The 19,633-nt window shown below is 26.8% G+C and overlaps 2 protein-coding genes and 1 pseudogene across 2 annotated transcripts; 2 read left to right on the plus strand and 1 right to left on the minus strand.

The window, feature by feature from the left end:
- Positions 1-226: 226 nt before the first annotated feature.
- On the minus strand, positions 227-625 carry LOC113372849 (peptidyl-prolyl cis-trans isomerase FKBP4-like). The gene is given in 5 exon segments (XM_026613184.1): positions 227-307; positions 309-361; positions 435-491; positions 494-535; positions 622-625. Coding segments are annotated over 5 exon segments (237 nt in total).
- A 1,424-nt stretch (positions 626-2,049) lies between these two features.
- On the plus strand, positions 2,050-2,460 carry LOC113372850 (integumentary mucin C.1-like). The gene has a single exon (XM_026613185.1). It carries the CDS (start codon positions 2,050-2,052, stop codon positions 2,458-2,460), a length of 411 nt encoding a protein of 136 aa, XP_026468970.1.
- Positions 2,461-7,415: 4,955 nt separating this feature from the next.
- Positions 7,416-18,102, plus strand: LOC113372702 (annotated as a pseudogene).
- The last annotated feature ends 1,531 nt before the right edge of the window (positions 18,103-19,633 follow it).

Genomic DNA, 19,633 nt, shown 5'->3' on the forward strand with positions numbered 1-19,633 from the left:
TATATATTATATATATTATATTTTTAAAATTTACCGTCAACTAAAGCACCCATCATTCGGTGTGTCATAACCAGTTCCTGGTGTTAAAATTAATCGTACAATACTTTCATCCTTTTCACTGGATAAGTCTTCACCTTTCAATCAATCATCTCGACCTAAAAATAGGTTATTAGTTTATAAATAGAACTTTTTGAGTATGAGAGGAAATTTAACTTTACCTCAAATTTCAAGTAGCATTTGGTGGAATTGTCGGAGGACTGCCATTGGCACCGTAAGCATAATCCGGTTGACATGTTAATACCACAGATTTCTCCCTTTTTCATTGTGGCTACGCCTAAGTCCCAAGCTTTGATAACTTGGCCTAAATAAAAAAGATGATGAGATGAGTTGTATCAATAAAGTCTTCTATTCAACTAGCTACTATCATTTATTACCTTTTCCCAAATCAAACTCAAAAGGTTGCCCCCGGTCCTTGCTCGAATCAAATTTGTACCATCAAGCAAAGTGCCCGTATAATGCACAATAGCCTTACATCCTGGAGTAGCAGTTTCAGTACCAACACCTTCCTAATTATCTCTTTTAGGACTCCGCCATCCTTGATAGTTGTAATATCAATAGCACCCATGTTCTTAGTGTATGAGATTCGTCCTAAATTGTAATTGACTGAACTGCTTTAGACTTATATGGAAGCTGAGGTAAAGCCTTTTGGTATGTGGTGTTAAATTACAGTAAGTATCGTGGTACTGAAGTTAGAGAACACTAATAGAACTTGCAAGCTTGCACAAGCTCTGGAACCTTCCAGTAAATGTTTTGAATGCGTTTTAGTAACCTCAAAGTTAATAAATAAATAAAGATGGCGTGCACGTCAGATGACAGTTGAAGGTTGACAGTTGACGAATACATTTTAAATTTAAATAAAATGCAAATTTTCATGAAAACATCAACAATTGTTGCATTTGTGATGCGTACAATTAGTGTTTAATAATATTTTAAGTATTTGACCGTTAATATTTGAGTGGACAGTTAACAGTTGACGAATATATTATGATTTAGTTATAAGTGCAAAAAGATAGGTTTTCATGAATTCTATTAAAGTTACAGCATTTTAAAGCAAATATTTTATTTAGAAAGCGCAAAATTTGTGTTAAATACTCGAAATAGTGTTTTTGCAAATTCTTTTGCAATCTTTTCATATTTGACAGTTGATGACAGCTAAAAGTTGACAGGTAAGTAACAATAGTTTTAATTGCACGTAAAACATATCTTTGTATATTTTTTATCAATTAGTATCAATATTCTAATTATAAATATATAATTTGCGTTAAATATCATAAATAGTAAGTATTTTAGAAATTTATTTATTTTGTTAATGACATCTAGAAGTTAACAGTTGAAGTTTGACAGTTAATGAGTGAGATTTAAATGCAAAGTTTAAAATGCAAATAAAACATGCTTTTTTGTATTTTTTAAAATTCAAGACTTGATTTAATTCCTAAAATTAGGATTTGGGTTAAATATTAAAAATATTGTGTTTTAAATTTATAAATTATTTTGTGTTTAGGTAATTTTTGACAGCTCAAAGTTGACAGTTGGAAGTTGTCAATTTTGTGTAATTGTTGAATACAGCAGTTTAAAGTCCAAGGAAAGTATGTTTTAATGTATTTTCTTTTATTTATGATATAAGTTTTATTGATAAAGTGTACGGTTTGTGCTAAATATTAAAAATCATGCTAAATTATTTTTGCGTATTTGACAGCTCAGAGTTGACAGTTCAAATTTGACAGTTGATGATTGTTTTGAACACAAAAGTTTAAAATGCAAGTAAAACATGTTTTCATGTATTTTCTTGAACTCACGACTAAATTTGATTTTAAAATCCTACAATCACGTCAAATATTATTAAACAAAGTTTATTTAAATTATTTTGCTCAATCGACAACCAGCTAACTTCACTCCCATTGCGTATTGTAAAATGTCAAAGTGAAATTTGCACATATTGTTTACATTATTTTTATTTATTTTACTACGTTTCATTTAAAATTTACCAATATGATTTTGAGGTCTTTGTTGTTTATATCTTTAGTTCCTTACATTTTTTGTGTAAAATCCGAGCCTGTGTTAAATGATACACAAATAAGTACTACCTCAACTTTAGCACCTCCAATGCCAACGTTTCCTGGTGAAGGGGGCAACATAGCTATAGCTTCCACAAATATTGCTGAAAATTCAAAACATAATGCTACAAGTAAGTCTAAAATAGTACCACGAAAGGGAGCTGAATTACCAGTAAATAGCACTGATGTAAGCGACAATGTGAGGATAGACACTTCTGTTAAAAATATCACTACATCAACAACAAAGCCTTCATCCACAACTACAACTACAACTACGACTACAACCACAACAACTACTACAACTACTACAACAACTACAACGACTCCAAAGCCAAGAAAGCCTTAATAACTTACAGTGTGGACGAGGAGGCCGATAATATGATTTTGTACCAAAACAAACCAAACGCTTCCAGCAATCCGCAAAACAACACTGCTGATCACCAGAGTTATTACGAAAGTCAAAAGAGTACAATGTCCGGTTTAAATCTGGGTATACAAATTCAATCACGTGGACATCCTGATTATATTGTACCTGTAGTTGTGACAATATTTGCTGTACCTTTATTTTTAATCTTCACTGTGTTTCTTGTACGGAAAGCTAGAGACTACTGGGAAAAGAGGCATTATAGGAGGATGGACTTTTTGGTCGAGGGCATGTACCATGACTAAGAAACAAATATTGACAATCATATCGCATAACAAGTTAAGACTCGAATATAAAAATTATATTCTCAGTTTTAACAAATCCGAATAAATCATGCAATAAATTTATAATATTAATCGAGTTTTAATATTTTTTATATATGTGACATAATTTTATATATAGCTGTGTTTAAATAATATTGTTAAATGAAATTCTACTTTAAGTCTGTGATATGAATTTGTTGTTTACATTTGTATAAATATTATAAACGTATGCTGTATAGAGTTTTTTGTGCATTTTTATTGTCGATTAACAACCAAATTTTATAAATAAATATATTTTTAAACAACCAAGAGGAACATATTATTCTTTGGTAAATTATCTTACAGAAAAACTAAAATTTTGTATCAATACAAAATTAATTATTAATTTAATAATTAAATTTGTATTGATACAAAATTATAATAAATAAATATATAATATTAAATGTATTTTCAAAAGTCTTACCATATAAAAAATACATTATTTTTCTATATGCATTATTTTTTTTATTTTTTTACACATTCTCAAGGTTAATTATTAAAATTATTTAATTATTTTAATAATTTTGTTATTTATGAAGTTAAATTAATTTTAATGATGTATACTAAAAATTGTAAAAAAATAAACAAATTATGGTTTTTTGAGAATTTGAAAAATACTTTTGAAGAAAATATTTTATTTGAGTTTATTTTCTGTATATCAAAACTTTTAGATTCAATCAATCTCAATCTTATTTTAATTGAATCTGAATGAATTTTCAACTATTTCTCGAATATATATATATATATATATATATATATATATATATACACCTAAATTTATCTTTTGAGATCTATCTCTAAAAATAACATCACTAAGGCGACGATAGTCCACATTTATTTACATAAATAATTCTTACAATTATAAATGAACTTGGATTCGATTTTTATTTATAGCAAAACACAGAAAAAATATCATTCGAAAAATCAAATTTAATATCCAATCATTTAAAGAATATTGAATATTATAAAAAATTAAAAATATTTAAGTAATGGTTTCATTGGAATGAAATAATGGCTTGTGAAGTGATTATATTTTATTTTAAACAATTGAGTATAAAAATAAATATAATAATTTAATAAAACTTTTAAAATGGGCACTGAAATGATTTTATTAAATTTTAAACAATTTGTTATAAAAATAAATATGTACTCAATATAAATAAAATACGGACATTATTTTTTAAATTATATATTTTATTTTACAAATACTTAATAAACTTAAATAATTATTTAATAATAATAAATTTGCATATTGTAATTGTTGTACTTCGACAATTGGTTGTAATTTTTTAAGAAATAAATAAAATACGGACATTGTTTTTTAAATTATATATTTTATTTTACAAATGCTAAATAAACTTAAATAATTATTTAAAAACAATAAATTTGCATGTTGAAATTATTGTACTTTATTAGAAAAAACAGATGAAAAAATAAATATTTTAAATAAATTAAGAGAATTAAATATATTGTTGTTGTTTAATTAATGGACATAAAATATCAAAATAATTTTATTATATTTTTGATTTATCAAACAAGAATAAAATTATAAATGAAGATTAAATAAACAAGATTAAAATATAATTATATAAATAATATAATAAAATATGAAATAAATATAATATATAAAATTATAAATATAAATATAATATAAATATATAATAATATTTATATAATAATTATTAGTAAATATTGATACTATTAATATATAAAATATTAATATTTTTTAAATAAATATCTAAATAATTTATAATATTATATTTTAATCAAACAAGAATAAAATTATATATAAATACATACAAATAAGTAGACAAAGAAATTACTCATTCAAATATATATTTAAATATTAAAATAAATTATAATATTTTATTAATTAATCAAATAATGACTATATAAATTGCTAGTAAAAAATATTATAATTTTTTCCTAATACATATATGTGTGTCGTAATAGCATTTTATAATGAAAACTGTCTTGAAAACTATATAAATAATATATAGAATTAATATAAAATATTTTTTTTCAAAATTTATCATATAGTCTGATAAATTCTGATCAAATTTTTATTATCATTTATATCATAAATTAAAATTATTATATTTATTTTATCTAATTCAAGTTATTTTCATCATATCAATATCAAAATATAATGTTACAAATTTTATATTACACTGTGTTTTTGCATTATTTTTGGACTAAGGATTGTTAAGTTTTGTTACAAAATTTCATGTAATTTTCATTTAAATTTTAGTACTAATAGTTTGTGATTTTTTTTTAAAAAATATTCTAGTTTTGTGTGAAAGTAGCTTAAGCAAAATATATATGTTTGTTGGCAGTCGCATGGCAAGGCCGTCGGTCAGGTTTACGCACATGCGTCGGCCAAGGAATATAAAACTTATTTTATTAATTATTTCCAGAAAAAAATTAGTATAAAAAATGAAAATAAAGTATGTGTATGACAGATAACACAAATTACTTGAATGGTTTACCCACTGCAAAGCATGCTGCATATAATTGTTCAGGGGGCATAATGATAGTCATTGTTATATTTGGATATTTAAACATTTGGATTTTTATTATATCATTTTTAGGTACAGAATTATTTAATTACAAATGATAGGGATCATACTACTCTGAATTACAAATAAATTGATTTTTTAAATAAAATTTAAGTTTTTGCATAAGTTTGAGGAAATCTTAATCGCAATTCAGTGAAAAACATTGTCTGCACGTGGAAATAAAAATGATTCCGGGGTAAAAATTTAGCGCTTCAAAATGAGATACAAACTAGTTGTGTATGGCATTGTGCCTTAAGGCAAATTGCTGGAACTTCCCGTAGTGTAATGAAATGTTCGAGGAATATTAAATGTTTTGAAATAGATTATTATAAATACTGTAACACTGTTTAATATTTATAAGAATTATATAAACTGAACTACGTAAGTTGAAATTAGTTATTTAAAGTATATACGTAAGTTTTAGAATTTTAGCCAGAATTAAAATTAAAACTGCATTATTTTCGATATACAAAAAATTTAGAAAAAAAAAACGAACTAATGGGGTGTATGGCATCGTGCCTTAAGGCAAATTGCTGGAACTTCTCGTGGAAGAATATTAAATGTTTTCATATAGATTTTTATAAATATTGTAACGTTGTCTAATATTTATAAGAATTATATAAACTGAATTGCAAAGTTGAAATTATTTGTTTAAAGTATATTAGAACTTTAGTTAGAATTAAAAATAAAATCTAAATTATTTTCGATATACAAAAAAAAATTTTTTGAAAAAAAAATTTAAACAAAAATATTTTTGTTCCAAAATCAATTATTTTGTCAAAACAAGCAGAAAGTTTTTTGAATCATTTAAATCATATCCTTAATTCTCTCAAAAACTGCCATTTTTTGCACATTTAGCTCGGTATCTTCGAAATGGCTGGATCTACCTTTGCCAAAAACTAATCACCTCTTCTCCCATCATTACAAATTGAATGTTTTTTAGATCATTCAAATCCGATACTCCGTTTTCTCAAAAACTCGATATGTATTTTCTGCACTCTTTGCTTCGTGTCTCCGTAACGGCCGGACCTGCCTTCGCCAAAAACTAATCAGCACATCTCCCCCTTAATAGGAATTGAATGTTTTTTAAACCATTCAAATCGGTTGATCCGTGCGCCCAAAAACGTGGACGAAAAATTGTATCCATACATACATACACACAGACATAAATTTTTTCTGAGGTATGCCAAAATGTTCAGAAACCTTCAAAACGTCGAGAAATGCAAAAATTTTCATTTTCGATTTTTGGCCCATTACTATAACTACCCTACGGGAATTTAAAAAATGGTCCAAAAAATAGAAAAAAAATCTTTTTAAGGATGGATAACCCTTTATTTGAAGGGTAGTTATAGTAATGGGCCGAAAATCGAAAATGAAAATTTTTGCATTGCTCGACGTTTTGAAGGTTTCTGAACATTTTGGCATACTTCAGAAAAAATGGATGTGTGTATGTATGTATGGATAGAGTTTTTCGTCCACGTTTTCGGGCGCACGGATCAACCGATTTGAAAGGTTTAATGGATGTGTTTGTGTATGTATGAGAGAAAAAAGTGAATGAACTGAAAATATGAAGACGAAGAAGAAAATTAAACTGAAAGTTCGAGAAGTAAAAAGTAAAGTTTGAAAAATTTGAGAAAAGTGGTAAATCAAAGGTGGTGTCCTAACTTAACTTAAGGCCTAAAGGCAAGTTGCACAAACTTGGTTACTCGATTTAGCCTGTTTTCTCCTAAACTAGAGTTCTACACCAAAGTTTAACAATTTATCAAACACGTGATGAATTAAAATAAATTACAAATTCCACACTTTAACAAACTGCGTTTCCTCTTTTGAATAAACATGAACCTGAACACGCCCGCACAAATTCTAAACTTGGTTCCTGTTGTTCCTATTGGCCAAAAAATCTCATCATCACCAATCAGAAATTCAAGAACAAAATTTAAGATCACGCCGTACAATTTTGTGTCCCACTACTTTTACTACTACGAAGAAACCAGTTTTAGTTCAAACGTGTCTTTCATAGACGTACGACGTTTGTTAGTGATAATAATAAATCAGTTTTATTATTTTATAGTTTATTTATAATTTGTTGTAATTAATTATTATAAAAATGGCAAGTTCTTTGATGAAAACAAGGGTTGTCCTGTTCAAATTGATGAACGCAGGACAAATGAGCGAAAGGTATTTCTCGGCAAATGTTGGATTTATCGGGTTGGGCAATATGGGCAATAGTATGGCTGCTAATTTATTGAAAAAGGTAATAAATTAACTAAACTCATCAAAAAAGTTTTGAGGAATTAAAATAATCGATACTAGAAAAAAATTTAGCCTAAAGTTTAATCTGCGTCCCACTGATTCAATTCAATCTTGTTGGATTCCTATTGGAATTTGATTGACAATTTACAGATCCAAATTTTAGACCAAAAACTAATGTCCAAATAAATTTCTAATAGATTTTTTCAAACATTTATCATTTTACAAAATTTGTCTTATGCTGTTCGGTGGATTCTTCGAAAAAAATAGATTTTATTAGAACAATTTTATATTTCTAGGATTTTTTGCACATTTTTAAATTTGTGCACTTGTGTTTATATAATTTTTTATATGGAATTGAATTTTATAGAGGATTAAAATTATACGTTGGATTTAGTAAAAATTTCAATTCTTACAATTTTTGTTGAAAAAATTTAAAAGAAGATAAAAAAGACTTAATTTATAAGTATGAATGAATGAATTTAATATCATATCCATTTGAAATTGGTGTCGATTTTTCTGTTTATTTTTTAATTATTCATCAAAAAATCTGTTATATACAAATTTTAAAAATATATTTGAGAGATGTAGGTTTTTTCATTAGTAGTTCACGATTTGTAATTTCCATATATTATTCCTTAATGTATCAAACATAATAATAAAAACTAAATTTAAATAAAATTGAGATAAAATGATTTTTTTGAAAAAATATAACAACGCTCTATATAAATTATTTTAATATACTAAAATTGTTGTAAATTTACAAGTTCTTTCTAATCAAGTTCAAAAATTCTTTTAACTTAATGAATTTAAATCAACATAAAGTAAAAAAAAATATTAAAAAAATTCCTAAAATCGTTTTCTGTATCCATGTGAAATATTTCACAACTATCACAAAAAGCAAAATCGTGAAATTTATGTAATTTGTGATAATCCAGGTCGATTCTTATCAGAATCTCGTTTAATGTTATAGGAAATTATTAATGGAACGTTTATTTGCAATAATTATAATCTTTATAATTATATATACATATATATTTGCTTTTGCGATAATTCTTTGTGCATATGTGTGAACTTGAAGTAAAATTATATTTGTTTGTTAAAAAAATATTTGAATGTCACGAAACCGATAAGTTAGAAGTTTGTATGTCCTTCTAGCAAATTACTAATATCTGCTATTTTTCTAAAATTTTCTGTCGATTTTAGTATTTGATAGTATAGTATGTACATCTGAAAATAATATGTTGAAATTACAATAGTTGTTTTAGAAATGTTTTTAACAAATGCCTTGATACGATATCGTATTGAGTGTTAATGACTTTACTGCGATAATTATTATTATTTCGTAATTTTACTATGAAAGCACATCAATTTTAGTATTTAGTTTGATAGTTGATGTATTCAACTACTACATACTATATTTGCAACATTCTGGAATACACAGTTTGTTCTAGAAAAATTTTCTTGGAATAAAAACATTAAAGTAATTACTAAAGGCAATGGCGTGACTTGACTTAGATAATTATGAAAATTTTGGGATTTTGCTTAGAAAGTATATTGATTTTAGTATTTGGTTTTATACTAGATACATTAAACTACTATATACTACATTTGCAAGTTTCTGATATAAACAGTTTGTTCTAGAAAAAATTTCTTAGAATAAAAACATAAAAGTAATTACTAAAGGCAATGGCATGACTTGACTTAGATAATTATGAAAATTTTGGGATTTTTTTAAGGAAGGATATCAATTTTAGTACTTGGTTTTGCAATAGACATATCAAACTACTATAAATTATATTTGCAAGTTTGTAGAATAAAATGTCTGTTCTAAAAAAATTTTCTTAATAAAACAAACATCAATGAAATGACTGGGCCAAATGCTTTGACTTAGATAATTCTTAAATTCTCGAGATTTTTCTATGAAATAATATCAATTTTAATATTTGGTTGTTTAGTAAATATACCAAACTACCAAATACTACATTTTCAAGTTTTTAGAAATATCCTGTTCTAGAAAAATTATCAAAAACCTTACAAAAAAAAACACTAACGAAATGACTAGTTGCAATGACATGATACGCTCAGATAAATTATAAAAATCTTGGAATTTCGCTTAGAAAGTATATAAATTTTAGTATTTTGTTTTATAGTAGATATACTAAACTACTATATACTATATTAGCAAATTTCTAGAACAAAAGTCCTGTGCTAGAAAATTTATCAAAGTCCTTAGAAAAATCTATCAAAGAAATGACTAGTCGAAATGACTTGACTTAGATAATTATTAAAATCTTGTGATTTTGCTATAAAAGCATATTTATTTTAGTATATAGTTTTTATAGTACATATACCAATATTTACAATATAAATATACTACTATTTGCAAGTTTTTAGAATTAATAGTCTGTTCTAGAAAAATTATCGAAGTCCTCAGAAAAAAATTAAGAATGTCGAAAGTAAGACTAGTCGAAATGACTAGACTTGGATAATTATTAAATTCTTGGAATTTTGCTTAGAAAGTATATTAATTTTAGTACTTGGTTTTATACTAGATGCATTAAACTACTATATACTACATTTGCAAGTTCCTAGAAAAAACAATTAGTTCGAAAAAAAATTATCAAATATTTTAAAAGTTTGTGTAATAGTAAAAGTGTTAATGCCTTTACGAACAAAATTACTTATATCTTTAAATTTTTCAATAAAACTTGTCAATATTAGAATTTATGTTAATAGTATATACATCAAACAATATCATACTAAAAATTTAAATTTCTGCAATAATTAATGTATTTAAAAAAAAATTAATACTCAGTATAGCAAAATTTGTATAATAGTTAAAGCGTCAATGGACTTTTATGCGAAAATTATTAATTTCTCCCACATTTTTTTCCAAACTTCTCTATTTTTGTATTCATATTAATAGAATATATATAAAGCAATATCATACTTAATTTTTAAATGTTCACAATAACTAATGTATTTTAAAAAAATCAATACATAGTTTTAAAAACCTTGTACAATAGTCAAAGCGTGAATGGACTTTTATACGAAAATTATTAATTTCTTCCAAATTTTCTTCAAAACTTCTTTATTTTTGTATTTAAATTAATTAAATATATATGAAGGAATATCATAATGAAATTTTAAATTTCTAATATAACTGATATATTTCTGAAACCAATCTGTAAATGGCAAATGACTTGTCACAATTGATATTTTTATTTAACTAAGAAAATCTTTAAGGAGTTGCTCGTGAATAAACGGCTTTATAACCACTATATATATATATATATATATATATATATATATATATATATTTGTAGTGAATTAATTTCAATAAAGTGTCTTCAATAAAACTCTGTTTACTGACGATCGAATTACACAAACATTCAGGGTAGTCTTCTTTAGTTTAAATGAAAATTTAAATAATAAAATATTAAATAACACTATCACACAGTATTTGGAATATTTGTTAATAATAACAATTAAATAATTAAGTATGCTTTGTTTAATTGTATGAAATATTTAGGCTAGATAAAATATATAACGTGGGTTTACACTTCGACATTGATAATGTAATCGTACAAAAATTTTAATTCATTAGCAAACAATGGAATTTATAAAACAGTTATGCAAAAATATAACAAATATAGAAGTATTGCATAAACAATATGTATATATATATATATATATATATATATATAAATAACTTTGAATGAATTTGCATTTGCACTTAGTTCACAAATCTACTTGAATTGTTTAATAATTTTCTTAAGAGTTTTTATGTGTTTTTCCGAATTCGGCTCTGTGTATTTAAATAAAATATTAAATAAATAACCCATTTTTTAAATAGTTTAAAACAATTTCTATATCGAAATCATTGACGTTGAAACGATCTGGTGTTAACTGGTATCGGTGTCGGTCAGGGTCACCAATTTGGCCACCAATGAAGTCACGGGTCACATGGGGCCACTTATTACGAACGAGGCGATTATTGACAGATTAAACATTATATAAATCTATACATACATATATATATATATATATATGTATATATATATATATACATATATATAATTAGTAATAGAAGGCATCATGGCAGATTACTTTTCTGTTTTCAAACCCGATTTTAAAGTATACCGAGTCGATGTAGGTTATTATAATGTTACAAAATTTTATTTATCATTCAATTTTCTATAAATTTGTTAAATATTTTACAAATTTTAGATGAACAGTTCAAAAGTTACAAAAGATATAAGAAATAAGTGCATGAACGTGAACGTTTTTGTTTGAACAAAATGGGCTCAAATATATTTTCTTCACTTGATTGTCATTTCAAGGTAGACCGAGTTGCTGTATGGTGTTATGATATTAGGCAATATTATAGATTATTTAATTTAGAACAAATTTGCCAAATATTTCATTTAAATTGTACAAACGGTTTAAAAGTTATACAAAATACAATAAAATAAGTACTCAATTTATAATGAAGTACATTGCTATTTATACGAAAAAATTAATAACCTATTTTTGATCGCATTTTTAAAGTATACGGAGTTGCTGTAGATCACTATATCGTTTGCAAGATTTGTGGATTATTTAATTTTGAACAAATTTGCCAAATATTTCATTTGAATTGAACAAATTATTTGAAAGTTATAAGAGATGCAATAAAATAGATACTAAATTCACCACTTCCTGAATTATAGTTAAATTAAAAGCTAATTTTTAATTGCTATTTCAAAGTATACCGAGTTGCTGTAGGTCATTAGAATTTTAGTGAATAATATAAATAATTTAATTTTGTACCAATTTGCTAAATAATTCATTTAAATCGAACCGAAGGTTTTAAAGTTACATAAGCTGTAATAGAATAGTTACTAAATTTTCAATTATTGATTTTCTCAATTATATTTACAAACAAAAATTATTAGTCTATATTTAATTACATTTTTGAAGGATACTTAGTTGCTTAAGGACATTGTAATATTAGACATATTATAATATTATAGATAATTTAATTTTGTACAAATTTGCAAAATATTTTGAATAATTTAAATCAACGGTTCAGAAGTTACAAGAGATATACCAAATAAATGGGACACATTTGAACCAAACACAAATATACCATTATTTTATATGACTGGTTTCAAATACAATTTTAAAGTATACCGAGTTGCTGTAGAGCATTGTGGTATTAGACAATGTTATAGATAATTTAATTTTGAACAAATTTGCAAAATATCGCAAACACTTTAAATAAACACTATACAAACGAACTGATTGCAAGTCTTTACAACACCACACATAATATAGGATTAAAAAGAATACAATTAATAGATCTAACACATTAATCAGTAATAAGTTGTTTTACCATATTATTTAAAATAGGTGTGTGTATGTATGTGTATATGTAGTCTGTGTAATGTACTTTGTTTATAATTGTATATATATTTGAGAAAATGAAAATGTAATTTAGAACACTAATAAAAGGTGAACCACTGGGTTTTTCTTTTAAAATTTAATATGTTATTTGTCAAACTGATTACTCAATGTCTTTCTATTCAGATAGATTGTAATTTATAAAAAAATAAAAAAAAAACTTCAAATAAACGGTTTAAAAGTTACAAGAGGTGTACCAAATAAATGCGAAATAACAAAACTTACCAACATATTATATTTTCCATTATAAATTTGAAGTATACCGAGCTGCTGTAGGGCATCACGATATTAGAAAGTATTATAGATAATTTAATTTTGAACAAATTTGCAAAATATTTCATCCATTTTAGACAAACCGTTTAAAAGTTAGGGCAAATTTAACAAACAAATACATAAGCATCACAAATATTATACCAAAGGACACCAATTTGGCAACCTTTTGCTTCCTAATTTTAAACCAATTTTTTTATCCCCCAGGGTCACAAATTGCAAGTATTCGACGTCTCACCAGCAGCAGTAGACGCAGTAGGTAAATTGGGCGCAGAAAAATGTTCCTCGGCTGCCGAAGTTGCCAAAAATCCGACTTTGTGGTCACAATGTTGCCAAACAACGCCATAGTATTAGACTGTTACAAAGAATGGTGGCATCTGCCAAAAAGATACATTGTTCTTGGATTCCAGCACAATCGATCCAGCAGTGCCAAAGAGGTCAAACAATTGGTGAACCAACATAATTCTCAATTTTGTGATACGCCAGTATCAGGGGGTAATAGATTTTTTTTATACATTTTGGTAGAATATTTTGGTGAATTTTGGTCTTTTCAGGTGTTCCCGGTGCAGCAGCAGGTACCCTTTGTTTTATGGTCGGTGGTGATTCTAAAGATTTGGAAAGGGCCAGGCCTGTACTTGAAGGAATGGGTTCTAAAATCACCCATTGTGGTGACACTGGTATGGGACAAGCTGCCAAGGTAAGGGCAAAGTTTGAAAAAAATATTTGTTTAAGACCAGAAGAAAATTTGTACCTTCAGAGTTTTCAATCTCTGTCATTTTTACATTTATTAACTTCCCGTATGGTAGTTATAGTAATGGGCCGAAAATTGAAAATGAAAATTTTTGCATTTCTCGACGTTTTGAAGGTTTCTGAACACTTTGGCATACCTCAGAAACTAAATGGATGTGTTTTACGGATCAACCGATTGAATGATTCATTTACCATTCGATTCCTATTGATAAGGAGATGTGCTGATTAGTTTTTGGCAAAGGCAAGTCCCAACCGTTACGGAGACGGAGCAAAGAGTGCAGAAAATACAAATCGAGTTTTGAGAGAACGGGGTATCGATTTGAATGATCTAAAAAACATTCAATTTGTAATGATGGGAGAAGAGGTGAGTAGTTTTAGCAAAGGCAGGTCCCGCCATTTCGAAGATCAGAGCTCAATGTGCAAAAATGGCAATTTTTGAGTGAACTAAGCGTCCGATTTGAATGATCTAAAAAACTTTCTGCTTGTATTGACAAAACAATTGCTTTGATAATAAAAAAAATATTACATCTTTTTTTTATTTTCTATAAAATATTTTTGTAATTTTGGATTAAAAATTCAAACTAGTGGTGTATGGCATCGTGCCTTAAGGCAAATTGCTGGAACTTCTCGTACCGTAATGAAAAATTCGAAAATTTTTAAACATTTTCAAATATATTGTTACAAATACTGTAACTTTCATTACGTTTGCTATCTTGTTATATCTGAGCAAATCATTATTCAATTTATCTCCAAAACGTTAACAATCATCATTTCATTTTGAATTCATTTTCAAAAAAAAAATAGTTGCCTTAATTTACACAAAATTGAAAAAGTACTCCCGTATAGTCACAGTCTAAACGCATTTGCAAATAATTCTGTGCGACATTTTCACTTATACTGTGCTTAGCTTGGCGGCATTTTCACATTTTTCAATAATTTTCACAAAATTGGAAAAGTGTTCCAGTACCTAAACAGTCTAAACGCTCTTGGGTAAACATTTAGACTGTGCATAGCCTGGGCAATTTTTTGAATTTTTAATCCAAAATGCCTTCAAGCTAAGCACAGTATAAATGAAAATGTCGCACAGTATTATTTGAAAATGCGTTTAGACTGTGACTATACGGGAGCACTTTTTCAGTTTTGTGCAAATTTGCAACTATTATTGTTGTTAAGAGGTGAATTGATTTATGATCTACATTTGATTTGCTCACAGTGTTAATTCGGATATAACAAGATACCAAAAATAATAAAAGTTTCAGTATTTATAATGATCCTCAAATATTCCATTACGGGACGGGAAGTTTCAGCAAATTCACCACTAGTTAAATTTTAAATGTTTAATTCAAAAATATCTCATCATGATATTTTCCCAAGATTTCGCGCGCGCTTGCACGTTAACCTAAAACAAAGCGTCGTTTCAGGTTGCGCGTAATTTTAGGGAAAAACGGCAGAAAAAAACTTCTGCCAAAATTTTTGCTAAATATAATAATTTAGTTATTTCAATACATACAAATCACACAAATGAAAGTAAATATTAAATGTGAAAATATTATTTTCACAGTTTTCATTTTTTATCATAAATGTATCTTGTAAACATGAATTTTTACCACCAATGCTTTAATATCTGCTACCATTACAAAGACAGTAGTTGAAGTTTTATATAACAATTGCTATTGATTCTGGAGATAAATTGATTTATGATTTACATTTGATTTGCTCAGTTATAACAATAAGATAGCGAAAACAATGAAAGTTACAGTATTTGTAATAATATATTTGAAAACGTTTAAAATTTCTCGAATATTTCATTACGGTACGGGAAGTTCTAGCAATTTTTCTTAAGGCACGATGCCATACACCACTAGTTATTATTCTTTTTCTTTTCTAGATCTGCAACAACATGTTACTAGCCATCAGCATGATTGGAGTGTCAGAATGTATGAACTTGGGCAAAAGGTGACTAAATACATTTCCAGCTCCTACATCTTTATCAGCAGTTTCTAAATTTTACTTCTGTTTTTATTTTAGGTTGGGTTTGGATCCTAAAACCTTGATGGACATTGTAAATGCTTCAACTGGACGATGCTGGTCATCAGAAGTCTACAATCCAGTTCCTGGATTGGTACCGACTGCACCTGCTTCTCACAATTATGATGGTAAGGGAAAAATGACAAATATTGATGTTATTTGCAATTTTTGATCAGGTTTTTAGTTTTTTTAAGAATGCCAACATGAGTTTGATAAATTTTCTTGATTTTCGTGCACTTTGTTAAGAGGTATTTTTCTGAAAAGCTGGACTATTCCAGGAGTTGTTCTTTTTCAAGGATTTTATTCAAGAAGCTGGTTGTTCCAGAAGCTTGTTTTTCCAGAAGTTGGCTTTTTTTTAGAGTTCTAGAGTATTCAGAAATTGTATTTTTTTAGAGCTGTAGTTTTTTTGACTTATTTTTTAAGTTTTGAATTGGATTCTTGCGTCTAGGATAGGTTTTTCAAATCCTGGATGGATTTTTCTATTCCTGGATCTGTTATTCAAGTTTTTAATCGGTTAATCAGTAAGTTAATCGGTTTTCTAAGTCCTAGATCGATTTTCTAAGCCCTGAAACAATTTTCCAAGCCATGGATCGATTTTTCGACGGTTAACCAAAGATCTGTTTCTCAAATTCTGGATCTGGTTTTCGAATTCTGGATCTATTTCTCGAATCCTTGATCTGTCTTTTGAATTTTTTATCTGTTTGTCAAGTCCTGGATTGATTTGTCAAGTCCTGGATTGGTTTGTCAAGTCCTGGATTGGTTTGTCAAGTCCTGAATGTGTTTTCTGAAGTCCTGGATAAGTTTGTCGAGTCCTGGATGAATTTCCCAAGTCCTGGATGAATTTTGCAAGTCCTGGATGAGTTTCCCAAGTCCTGAATGAATTTCCCAAGTCCTGGATGAGTTTCCAAAGTCCTGGATGAGTTTCTCAAGTCCTAGATCGATTTTCCAAGTCTTAGACCGGTTTCTTAAGTCCTAGATCAATTTTGCAAGTCCTGGATCGCTTTTTCGAGCCTTGGATCGGTTTCCCGAGTTCTGGATGAATTTGTCAAGTCCTGGTGCTAGCTTTTTTAGATCTTAAGTCCTGGGTTGGTTTTCCAAGTTTTTAAAGTTTTTGAAGTTTTTTCACGTCTTTTTAAGCCTTTGCTAGCCTTTTTTTATGTCTTGGATCATTTTTTGAACTCCTGGATCGATTGAAGTCCTGGAAGAGTTTTCCAAATTTTTTAAAGTTTTTGCACGTCTTTTTGAACCTTGTCTAGCTTTTTTTTAGATCCTGGGTCGGTTTTTCAAGTTTTTGAAATTTTTGTGCACGTCTTTTGCCAGATTTTTTTAGATCCTGAGTCGGTTTTTTAGGTACTGGATTGATTTTGTATGGTTGCTTAAGTTTTTTGAGGTTTACTTTGTTTTTTTTTGTGATCTGGTATGGCATTTTTGATACTTGGTTTGAATTTGTATTTTTGATTCGATTTTTCGTTACTTGGATCGATTTTTTAAAATTAGAGTCCACTTCTTTGGACTTGAACAGCATTATCGGACTTGGTTCAGTTTGTTAGGGTTTTTTGGGATTTGGATTAATTTTTCTGGGGATTTGAATCAAGTTTTTCAACAAAGAACAAGTGGTTTTTCAAGACTTTTTTTTTCAAGTTTTGGATCGTTTTTTAAGACTTGGATTATTGCTTCGAATTTTGGTTAGTCTATTCAAAACTCACATCTTATTTTTTATCCAGGTGGTTTCCAAACTAAATTGATGCACAAAGACTTGGGCTTGGCCTCCGGAGTGGCATCAGCAACCTTGACACCAATTCCTTTGGGAACTTTGGCACATCAACTTTTTACAACTGTCATCGCCCATGGTCTTGGGGACAAAGATTTCTCCATCATTTACGACTTCATCCAGGAACAAGGAAAGAAAAAGGCCTAAATTGAAAAATAAAAAAAAATGGATACTGTTGAACTAGAATCAGAACCAATTTTCTCCTAAACTAACATAATAGAGAAAATACAAAAAAAATATAGAATCCAAAATTAATTAATCCTTTAAAGTGCCTTTGACAAAATCAGTGCCAATTGATGCAAATTTAAAATGTAAATTGGTATTTAAAAATATTAGGTTGTCAAATATCTACCTTCCGCTTTTTTGCTCTTGGTTTATGATACAAAAAGGCGGAAGGGAGATATTTGACAACCTTATATAATAAATAAATTACTAGTAATTAAAAAAATATAAATAAATATTGTTAAAAACTAATACCAATCAATTTGCATTCGTTTTAGTCCATTTTTGTCCTAAACAAATATTTTAGAGTGCCATTGAATGCAAATTGATTTATTTGCAATTCAATATATATATAATATATATATATATATATATATATACATATATATTTGTTCAACAGTATCCAATAAATAAATTAAATAAAATTCCATTAATTATATAAACTAATTTAAAAAAATCGAAAAGTCTGCAAAATGATCTGTAAATTTGCATTTTATCAAAAATCTCAGAAAGTCTTCGAAGTGATTTGTATTATTTGTTGTGTAATAATATTATTAAGTGGTGGAATAATATATAATTACCAACAAAAATTTGGCTTTTGAATTTATAAATTTTTTGGTAGAAAAAATCTGAGTTTTAATTTGAGAATCACTGAAATTTCATGTATAAAATGTGTATAGATTTGTTATAAATTATATAACTCTTAAACGGTTCATGTGGTGTAAATGAAATATTCGACAAATTTATACTAAATATATATAAACTAAATATATATATAAATATACATAAAGCGCTACAGCAACTCGGTGTACTTTAAAATAATTTTTGAAAATAGACATTGAAAATAAGTACTCCAGAAGTACATTCACTTATAATAAGTCGTTCATGCATATATTTGTTATATGTCATGTAACTTCTAAACTATTTGTTTGATTTTAATGAAATATTTGACAAATTCATAGAAAATTGAATTATCTATAATGTAATATTGTCTGATATTATATAACCCTACAGCAACACGGTATACCTAAAAAATAATTTTGAAAATACAAAAATTTTATATCAATTTTTAAATCTTTAACCTTAAATTTTATATCAATTTTTAATCTTTGAGTAGCTTAAGTGAAATATTGAACAAACTTATTAAAAATTAAATAATATGCAAAGTAATAATAATTTACAGTAAAATAATAATTTACAAAAAAAACAACTATTATATGAAACATTTAATTATGTATAAAATATTATGAAGCAAAATTTTAATTGAATCACCTAATTTTATTCGAATTATATAATTAAAATTTGAATTTCTTAAATACTTTAAAAATTATTTTTTTTATTTTTCATGAAGTCATAACATTGAAAAAAAATACAGCAGATGTAATTTTGTACCGAAAATTTTTCTATAAAAATATTATTTTGGTAAGTGTTTTTTTTTTGCAATATTCAAAATAAATATTTTAGGATTAAAAAAAAAATGTCTCAAGAATAATTAT

The sequence above is a fragment of the Ctenocephalides felis genome, unplaced genomic scaffold (assembly GCF_003426905.1).
Source record: "Ctenocephalides felis isolate EL2017-DRISC unplaced genomic scaffold, ASM342690v1 CF-g0.4_SCAFFOLD_01604, whole genome shotgun sequence".
Classification (NCBI taxonomy): Eukaryota; Metazoa; Arthropoda; class Insecta; order Siphonaptera; family Pulicidae; genus Ctenocephalides; species Ctenocephalides felis.

What these genes read in the sequence shown, in the direction of transcription:
- LOC113372850 (XM_026613185.1), top strand. Translation starts at nt 2,050, where the DNA reads ATGATTTTGAGGTCTTTGTTGTTTATATCTTTAGTTCCTTACATTTTT.